This window comes from Periplaneta americana, chromosome 16, assembly GCF_040183065.1.
Source record: "Periplaneta americana isolate PAMFEO1 chromosome 16, P.americana_PAMFEO1_priV1, whole genome shotgun sequence".
In the NCBI taxonomy this organism is placed as follows: Eukaryota; Metazoa; Arthropoda; class Insecta; order Blattodea; family Blattidae; genus Periplaneta; species Periplaneta americana.
The window spans coordinates 22,509,386-22,520,013 of NC_091132.1; the positions used below are offsets into that span (position 1 = coordinate 22,509,386).

At 34.5% G+C, this 10,628-nt stretch overlaps 1 protein-coding gene across 1 annotated transcript; it reads right to left on the bottom strand.

Moving 5' to 3' along the window:
• On the bottom strand, positions 1-9,536 carry LOC138690961 (cuticle protein 7-like). Its single transcript, XM_069812555.1, has 3 exons — positions 9,434-9,536; positions 4,431-4,514; positions 1-1,444 (listed from the first exon to the last, which is right to left on the bottom strand). Exons 1-3 carry the CDS (start codon positions 9,446-9,448, stop codon positions 1,037-1,039), a joined length of 507 nt encoding a protein of 168 aa, XP_069668656.1. The 5' UTR covers positions 9,449-9,536; the 3' UTR covers positions 1-1,036.
• Between the last annotated feature and the right edge of the window lie 1,092 nt (positions 9,537-10,628).

Below are 10,628 nucleotides of genomic sequence, written 5' to 3' on the forward strand. Positions count from 1 at the left end.
TTCTCTTTTTATAGTTTTAAAATACATTTTATTTACGAACTACAAAGATGAAACATTCAGAGGAATAAAAACAACATACTTAACAGTAACATACCAGCATGCAATTATAATTACACTATAGAGAAGTGTTATGCCCTGTCATACTTTTTCGTAATTCGTTTGTGAGACAATTCAGTGATTCCAGAGAGAAAAAATTGCCACAAAATCAAGGAGTCGGAAGAAAAACAGTGGGCTAAATGAATAATTAACGGCACAATATAAAGAAGAACTAAGGAAACTGTAAAAGATCAACGAAAGGAGACTTATTTGGAGAGGAACAATTATCTGAATAAATAAGGCTTACAGTATAAAAATCACTGCCTGCTGGATCGCATCCTATAGCTTCGTAAACTGCCTGCTCAATCAAAGTTATTTTACCGCTAGGTGGCAGGCAGTACCCACCGCTATTAACATTATCAGTATATGCAATGTCATTACCTGCCACCTAGTGGCTGTTCGCGCATAACCGTTGATTGGGCAGGCAGTATAAGCAGCCATAGGATGTGATCCAGCAGGCAGTGATAAAAATATAGGCCCCATTCGAAAACAAGACTAGGATGATCTCAAATACATTTTAGAGAAAATACTTACATATTCGACGAAACAGATCATCTGATGTAAATAATTGTAATAATGATGAAGATTATAATTAGTATGACAATATTTGGGAATCACTGAGTTATTCAAATGAAACAATACATAATTATCCAGAACGTTAAGAGAGATCATATACATACATACGTCGCTTCGATGGCTTTCTAAAACAATTTATACATAACATATGAATATACTACCTGTGATAAATTGACTAAACTATAAGCTTCACTATTTTTATATTTGCATGCATGTGGAACTAAAGACACAAACATTTATATTGCTATTACAAAATTCTTATAATGAAAATACTTGAATTAACTACTTCATTATCTAGTCGTTAGATGGCACTGAGATGTGGTTGATTTTGTTTGGTGGGCGTGGAAACGAAAATCAACACGTTTTAACTGAAGGTGCTGTAACTTGAGGCAGAACCATGAGAAGATCCTAGTTGAGATGATCCAAGAGAAGATCCAAACGATGATCCGAAGGAGGACTGAATTGAAGAACCAGATCCAAGGGATGATTCGTAGGAAGGCTCCTCATACTTTACTGGTACTACCACCTTCTTCACGGGGATTGCAACTTTCTTCTCGTAAGTGGGATGAGTGGCATGACCGGATTTCACGACCTCCGCATGGAATCCGGTGTGTTTGTCAGCGGTGTAGTGGACAGTACGGGTGGTGCCGTCAGGCTCAACCAGCTTGTAGTATCCTTCAACTTTGTCGCCATCACGTTTCTCAGCCTGCTCTTTTTGATCATGAGTGTGTCCATCCACAACTCCATATTTGAATTGGTAATGAGCTGGCGCCTGGAAAAAAAATACGTTTTTAGTAAAAATAAACAATTGAGGGACGTTTTCACAAAACTCGTTATCTACATTTTTTTTTCGATTTTGAGGTTTTAGCGTATCCTTATGTTTTTGGGTCAGAAGAATCCAATGGTGCTATCAGAATTAAGCTAAAGTTGGTAAGTATTTCAGTAAATTTATCTTGAAATAAAAGAGATTTTTCAAAACTCGGTATCTGCAGTTGTGTATTTTAGAAAAGAGTTTTCTTGAAAAAAAAAAAAAGAAGATTTTGTAGATAACGAGTTTTGTTAAAACGCCCCTCAATTTCAATGGTAGTTGCTCCTATGTGCTCAAATGCCGTAGTATATAAATTAGGTTTTTAATATAATTTATTTTCTGTTATAAATATACACTTTATCGATTTACACAACAGGGAACAAATTATTTATTAGCCTGACCTCTGATTGGTCTGATTGGTTTTAGGAGTCTTCCTTCGAACAATATGAGAAATCGAATGAACTTTGTTTTCTGCACTAGTGCTCATCTCGTTTGTCTGTCCATATATATATATATATATATATATATATATATATATATATATATAACTGCCGGTCCACCGCTCTGGATTAACGGTTAGCATGCCTGACTATGAAACGAGCTGACCCAGGTTCAAATCCTGGTTGGGACAAGTTACCTGTTTGAGGTTTTTTTCCGAGTTTTCTCTCAACTCATCAGCAAATGCTGGGTAACTTTCAGCTTTGGATTCTGGACTCATTTCGTTGGCATTATCACCTTCACATCATTCAAACGCTAGATAACCATTGTCGTTCATAAAGCATAGTAAAATAACCCACTTACTTACTTACAAATGGTTTTTTTAAGAACCCGGAGCTTCATTGCCGCCCTCACATAAGCCCTATGTGGTCCCTATCATGAGCAAGATTAATCCAGTCCGTAACTTCATGTCCCACCTCCTCACCTGGCATAATTAGGAATATTAAATCCAGACGTTTGAGATGGGCAGTGCATGTAACATGCATGGGTGAATCCATAAATGCATATAGAGTGTTAGCTGGAAAGCCGGAGGGAAAAAGACCTTTGGGGAGGCCGAGACGTAGATGGGAGATTGATATAAAATGGATTTGAGGGAGGTGAGATATGATTGTAGAGACTGCATTACTTTTTCTCAGGATAGGGACCGATGGCGGGCTTATGTGAGGGCGGCAATGAACCTCCGGGTTCCTTAAAAGCAGTAAGCAAGTGTCTACTGTATAGTCCTGGTCAGCGTACTTAATACTGTAAGTGTGAAACCTAATCATTTGTCCCCCATTACTACATAAGCTAGTGGATTATGGTGATTTTCTAGTTCGCAGGTTGAATTTTCTTTTGCCAACTTCATTTCGAATTTCGGTACTGAGAAATACAACTGGTAGTGATTTTATAACTGTTATGTTGACAGCAGTGACACAAGTTGTGAGTAGTTTAAATTCTGAAAATTCAAATTGTTCTAGATTTCTGAGCCCATTATTGGAAGCTAGTGAAATTTGAACATAGGTCTAGTAATAATTAATTAATATCAGTATTAATATTAATACATACTGCAATAGTTATTGTATATGTTGTTTTGTGTTGTGGTTACAAATTCAAGATTAGAGTCAGGTAGGCTAAGTATAAATAAATATAACATATTTCGTGTGATACATGCCCTTGAGTAATCGATAGAAATACCATTTCACATTTTAATTAATTTCTTTCGTGTTTAGACTTTTATTACAATAATGGAGCAAATATTCTAAAGCATACATTTCAAAATGGCATTCGTTTTCGGAATTCATACTAATCATTTCACGTGATCAAACAAAATACATTTTTAGGTTAGGTCTCGTGAATCGTAAACTGTTTAAGCAAAGCAATGAATTTCATATTGTCAGGCAAAATACATTTTAATATTAGATCATACACTAATCTACTAACATAATGTGCGAGAGATCCAGGAGGAAAATATACTCTTTTACAAATTATTGAACCTTTTAGAAAACACCTCCCCAACATAAATATGATATGTGGTAAGTAAGCAAGAATCGTTATTGTCAATACTATATTATTATTATTATTATTATTATTATTATTATTATTATTATTATTATTATAGTACATGGCATTGTGTGATTTCATTCTCTTTTGGTGATATCTAGTATTAGTTGGCAACACTGAAGAGACGGCAAAATTAGTCTTTTAGGAGTTGCTCTTACTGTGCTCCAACCACGAGAAAGTCTCTGCCGGATGAATGCTGTGAATGAATGTTGATGTCATAAGATGTCATAAGGTCACACACGTGGGTACTCTTATCTCTATTGGCTAGCTCTCACAGCACAAACCATAAAGGCCCATTCACAATGAAAATTAAACATAACCGTAACATAAACATAGAAATTTGCGCCCAGGCTACCAAATGGGATCATTCACAATGATTCACATAAACATTGACATAAACATTACCGTAAGACGTTAACATGAAAGTTTGCAAACTCCAAACTTTCATGCTTATGCGATTTGCAAACAGAACACAATCGTGGAGCGCTGAAGTATATGACAGAATATGAGGAAATGGCGTTATGTTTCCATGGTTACCAAGTATGTTTGCTGTTATGTTTATGTTCCCATCGTGAATGATGGTATGACTTATTGATTTTACTGTAACGTTTATATTCTTAAGTTAACGCTTACGTTATGTTTAATTTTCATTGTGAATGAGCCTTAACATTGATACAGACATATTGATACTACCCTAGTTACAAAATTAGATCACAGTTAATCTCCTGGTCTTTTAATCTCTTCATACAGGAAATAACATATGCAGGAGAGCGCATGGTTTTTAAAATGACGTTATAACGGTAATATTATTTATCTACTTCGCTCCAATAGATGACGCAATAGTAAGCACATTCCTTTCACGGTTGATCTCCTGGTTGGAGAACAGTACGTGATGCTCAGCATAGCTACTCACGTGGTGCTCCACTTCTTCTTTGTGCTCCTCGTACACAGGAGCGGCGAGGGTGGTGACCACCGCCAAGGCGAGAAGCGAGGCTACCTGCAAATAGGAGGACAAGTTCAAGCGACCAGCTAGACAGGAAGCCCAGCCTCTCACGTGTGTTGTGCAGAGCCGTCAGCGATATGCACGTAACGGCGATTAATATGAATCAGACCAGGCTATTATGGCACCGGCTTCATGTCGGGGATCATGTTCCATAGGCTGCACTTTGTTTAACGTCACCTTTAAACTGCATTAGAGATGGAGACAATGGTGGAATGCCTGGAATGTCTATTCTATATTTAACGAGACTTTAAAAATTATTACCTTTGTTCAGAGATAATGAGATAGTAATAGTAATTGTTAAACTTTTCGTTCTGAAAAGGAATTTTACAAAGTTACATTTGTTCGGATCAAATTTCTACTCTTTTAAAGAACAAAACTAAAATTCTTTCAATAATTTATTATCATAATACGCTGCTCTCTTAAATTGACTGAGCTTATTGGGAATTATATCAATGGTATTCGCAAAACACGTAATGAAATGTCTCATATGCAATAATTTTTATCTCCAAAAGGAAGCAAAAAAGTGCAAAATTATATTACACTTTCTGGTTTGAAATATCTCAAAGAATAATCCCCTGACATTAATGACATTACCACAGTCTAGTATATACAGTCACGAAGCTCAGTACATAGTAAATATGCATCCATAGATAGATGCTAACCACTAGCATCGCTAATATCGCCTCATTACAAACAATGCGAAATAATACCGGCACAGTCTATTGTTCCTAGCACCCTCACAACTCAAGCTTCGTGACTATATACTAGACTGTAACATTAATTAAGGTTCTCTCTCTCTCTCTCATCATCATCATCATCATCATCATCATCATCATCATCATCATCATCCTCCAAACAAGTATAAGGCCTAAGGCCGTTACTGTCTCAGTGAGTCATTCTCGGTCCACCTTTTTTTGGACGGCCAGAAGATCTCTTCCCTTGGAGTTTGAATTGAAGTATGGCTTTTAGAAATCTATTCCGATTCATTCGTTGGACACGGTTTTTCCACTGCAGCTGGTACTTGTTTATAAACTGTGAGACTGGTTGTAATTGAAGTTCTTGCATGATATCCTCATTTCTTTTGTGGTCCAAGCGACTGTATCCTAGTGTTGCTCTCATAACATCTAATTTAGAGGAAATGCTACATAGGTGGGAACCCCACCAATTAAACCCTTCTGGGCTAGCAACCCATTAGGTGTCCATTTTATATTGCTTTCAAGTCTCTCTCTCTCCCTCCCTCTCTCTCTCTCTCATATATACAGGGAGTAACAGGACTTCACCGACAAACTTTGAGGAATGATAAATCACACAGAGAGAGTCATTTTTGTTAAAGAACAATGTTCGATGACACGTCCTTCATGAGTTATGCATCCTTTTCAGAAGCGCATTCCGCATCACGTATGTTGCGTAAGTGTGCGCCTCAAGTCCTTATCATCTCTGTTATACTGCTGTAGTTTGTTATTGGTCTGTCTGATGCATCTTCAATCCGTCTTACCATCCAACAATCCAACACAACACTGCCATGCTTAACAGAGTTGTTTGATGAATGCTGCTAAGGTGTCAAAAATGTAATGAGGTATTGTAACAGATGTAGAGATGATGAGAATATTATCGTAATTTTAATTATTGTATTCAACGTTCCTTTTAACCTAGACAAGCTATTTAGAGATGATGAGAAGATGATCGTGATTTTAATCATTTTATTTAAGATTCCTTTTAACTTAGACAAGCTATTTAGAGATGATGAGAAGATGATCGTGATTTTAATCATTTTATTTAAGATTCCTTTTAACTTAGACAAGCTATTTAGAGATGATGAGAAGATGATCGTGATTTTAATCATTTTATTTAAGATTCCTTTTAACTTAGACAAGCTATTTAGAGATGATGAGAAGATGATCGTGATTTTAATCATTTTATTTAAGATTCCTTTTAACTTAGACAAGCTATTTAGAGATGATGAGAAGATGATCGTGATTTTAATTATTTTATTTAAGGTTCCTTTTAACCTAGACAAGCTATTTAGAGATGATGAGAAGACGATCGTGATTTTAATTATTTTATTTAAGGTTCCTTTTAACCTAGACAAGCTATTTAGAGATGATGAGAAGATGATCGTGATTTTAATTATTTTATTTAAGGTTCCTTTTAACCTAGACAAGCTATTTAGAGATGATGAGAAGACGATCGTGATTTTAATTATTTTATTTAAGGTTCCTTTTAACCTAGACAAGCTATTTAGAGATGATGAGAAGATGATCGTGATTTTAATTATTTTATTTCCTTTTAACCTAGACAAGCTATTTAGAGATGATGAGAAGATGATCGTGATTTTAATTATTTTATTTAAGGTTCCTTTTAACCTAGACAAGCTATTTAGAGATGATGAGAAGATGATCGTGATTTGAATCATTTTATTTCCTTTTAACCTAGACAAGCTATTTAGAGATGATGAGAAGATGATCGTGATTTTAATTATTTTATTTCCTTTTAATCTAGACAAGCTATTTAGAGATGATGAGAAGATGATCGTAATTTTAATTATTTTATTTAAGGTTCCTTTTAACCTAGACAAGCTATTTAGAGATGATGAGAAGATGATCGTGATTTGAATCATTTTATTTCCTTTTAACCTAGACAAGCTATTTAGAGATGATGAGAAGATGATCGTGATTTGAATCATTTTATTTCCTTTTAACCTAGACAAGCTATTTAGAGATGATGAGAAGATGATCGTGATTTTAATTATTTTATTTCCTTTTAATCTAGACAAGCTATTTAGAGATGATGAGAAGATGATCGTAATTTTAATTATTTTATTTAAGGTTCCTTTTAACCTCGACAAGCTATTTAGAGATGATGAGAAGATGATCGTGATTTTAATTATTTTATTTAAGGTTCCTTTTAACCTAGACAAGCTATTTAGAGATGATGAGAAGACGATCGTGATTTGAATCATTTTATTTAAGGTTCCTTTTAACCTAGACAAGCTATTTAGAGATGATGAGAAGATGATCGTGATTATAATTATTTTATTTCCTTTTAACCTAGACAAGCTATTTAGAGATAATAAGACGATCGTGATTTTAATTATTTTATTTAAGGTTCCTTTTAACCTAGACAAGCTATTTAGAGATGATGAGAAGCTGATCGTGATTTGAATCATTTTATTTCCTTTTAACCTAGACAAGCTATTTAGAGATGATGAGAAGATGATCGTGATTTGAATCATTTTATTTCCTTTTTACCTAGACAAGCTATTTAGAGATGATGAGAAGATGATCGTGATTTGAATCATTTTATTTCCTTTTAACCTAGACAAGCTATTTAGAGATGATGAGAAGATGATCGTGATTTTAATTATTTTATTTCCTTTTAATCTAGACAAGCTATTTAGAGATGATGAGAAGATGATCGTGATTTTAATTATTTTATTTAAGGTTCCTTTTAACCTAGACAAGCTATTTAGAGATGATGAGAAGATGATCGTGATTTTAATTATTTTATTTAAGGTTCCTTTTAACTTAGACAAGATATTAATTCAGAGACGACAAGGAGATTAATGTATTATTTAATAATGCAATTAGTATTCTGTTTAATCTATACAAGCTATTCCGAGGCGATAAGCGTAATTTTAATTCTGTATTTAACCTTTCTTTTATACAGGCTATTCAGAGGCAATGGGAAGATTTTTTTTAATTATATTCTTTATTTAACGTTCCTTTTAATCCAGATAATCTGTTCAAAGACCGTGAAAATATTGTGATTTTAATTGTTTATTTAAAGTCCCTTTTAATTTTTAATGACTATTCCATGTTAATAAGACGAGTGTAACTATATTTCTTATTGTCACAATAGTTTTAATCTACAGAGGCTCTTTAGAAATAGCAAGATCATTGTAATTTTAGTTCTTTATATCACATTTTTTTAATTATTGCATACGTGAGTGATAGTGCATATATATATTTTACGGTTTTTTTCGCTTCATTCTGCATGTTTTGTCACAATATGATAGTGCTTAAAAGCATGCATATTTTAAGATTTGATAGTGCATGAAAATCCGGGCTCTATTAATAAGTCACTAGATGTGTTGATTACAGCCTTTGTCTAATCATGCATACTAAATTGGTTTGCATTATTAGTTGTCCTTTCTTGTTTAGTTATTTGGATTAATATTAATACAGATCTTAAGCTTTGATTAATAGTAGGCCTATACAAATATAAAATTCTTGATGCTTTTGTATTTTGCTTGTGTTTCTGTAATTGTAAACGTTGCTTTGTGTAATTGAAAGTTATTAATTAGTTTTTTCGCTGCTGTCTTAAAATTTTATATGTATACATATTTCTTGTGGCGGGAAAGAGAAGACCTGAATTTATTATTATTACGTTAGGGTGAATAAGGTTTTCAAAGACGAGAATGTGAATATAATCCATTATAAATCTTTCAGTCTACCGGCACCGGGTTTCCCCTTCTCCCTTCCTCACTTTTATCTACATCCTCACCCATTCCCTACACTACACTTACACATACACTTACCCTAGTACACGACAAAACTCTTCACAGATACACATCATGCATAACGTAGCCTGTCGAAGTGGTGTGTAACTTGAAAATGGGTCACAGTCCTGCCATCTATCCGCAGTATGCGGAACCCGAATCACGCACACACACACACACACACACACACACACACACATACATTACAAAGATATTCACTACACGAGTCTGGCACGAGTTTTTAGAGTTAAACCTTGATTAGTGATGATGATGATGATGATGATGATGATGATGATGATGATGATGATGATGATGATGATGATATCCCTTTTACACAGAAAAAATTATATTCAGAAAATGTGATGCTTATATAGCAAACTTAATGTAGGCTACATATTATAACTGGAGACAATACCTTAATGAAAACCATTTCTCTCACGATCGGAGTTGTAGAAGACAGACACTGATAAACACTGTATCGAGGCAGGGATCGGCGCCTTATATATAGTATGAAGTGGAGTAAAAGTCCAGGCAACCTGTTTCGCAGATATTACTGACTTAAGCTTCCGCCTCGCCCCCAACAGCCCAATTAACAATGATATAACAGCCACATATCCGTAGGTAAACTTCGTACGTAAATTATTCTGAAAATGCTTACGCGGTTTCAGGAAATGTGCTGCGTAGACCCCGTGCACTCCGCGAGTGATCGACATTCTCCTTTCTCTCGGTGGGTGCCGCACCACATGCAGGAAATGGCACCCTGCACATCCCGCTCCTCGGCAACATCGTGCTAAATCGTTGTGTTCATCAGTTGCAGAAAAATAGTGTAACTGTGATAAAATTGCCTTTTGATTACTCATTTGGCATCTCTTTAAAATCACAATGCCTTTACAGGAGAAAATAAGATTATATTCATTGTTTAACATTAATTAAAACTACCGACAACATTAGAGGTAGGTTGATTACAAATGCAAGCCTTTATTAGAGACAATGTGAAAATACCGAAGACATTTGGAGACGATATGATTACAATTTTAATTCTTTACGTTCCGAAACATATATTCTTACTTGAAAACCTCGCCGTCCTCTATTGAATTATTCGCAAACTTGACTGTTGCAATTTGTACCTCTTTATTTAACTTTGATTTAAATTAAATTACTTAGGACATCCGCAAACGAGACAATTGCAGTAGTATTTGTTTAAAATTAATTTAAAATCACCGAGGACATTTACTAACGTGATCATTGCAAATGAAGAGTCCACTGCAATAATGATGGATGTCACTTTCTTGTCGAAAATGAACCAAGACTGTCAATGCATAGCTTAAGACATATAGGCTGTACATAGAGAGTTATATGGCATTAACACTGATAGTCATTGTCCAGTAATGATCGGAAAATCACAGTTAAATGAGATCACTGCAGTAACAATTACTTATTTCACATTACTGATGTCTTTCGCAGACGAAATTATTGTAATTGTAATTATTTATTTAATATTAATTAAAAGTTTTCAAGGATGTGAACATTGTAATTATAATCCTTTATTTAACATTAATTTAAAATTACCAAGGGTATTCACAAACGAAATAATTGCAATATTGTACAGA

Coding starts and splice junctions, on each gene's coding strand:
- LOC138690961 (XM_069812555.1), bottom strand. Junction 1,445..4,430: donor AAGAAGAAGTGGAGCACCAC/GTGAGTAGCTAT, acceptor TTTTTTTTCCAG/GCGCCAGCTCATTACCAATT.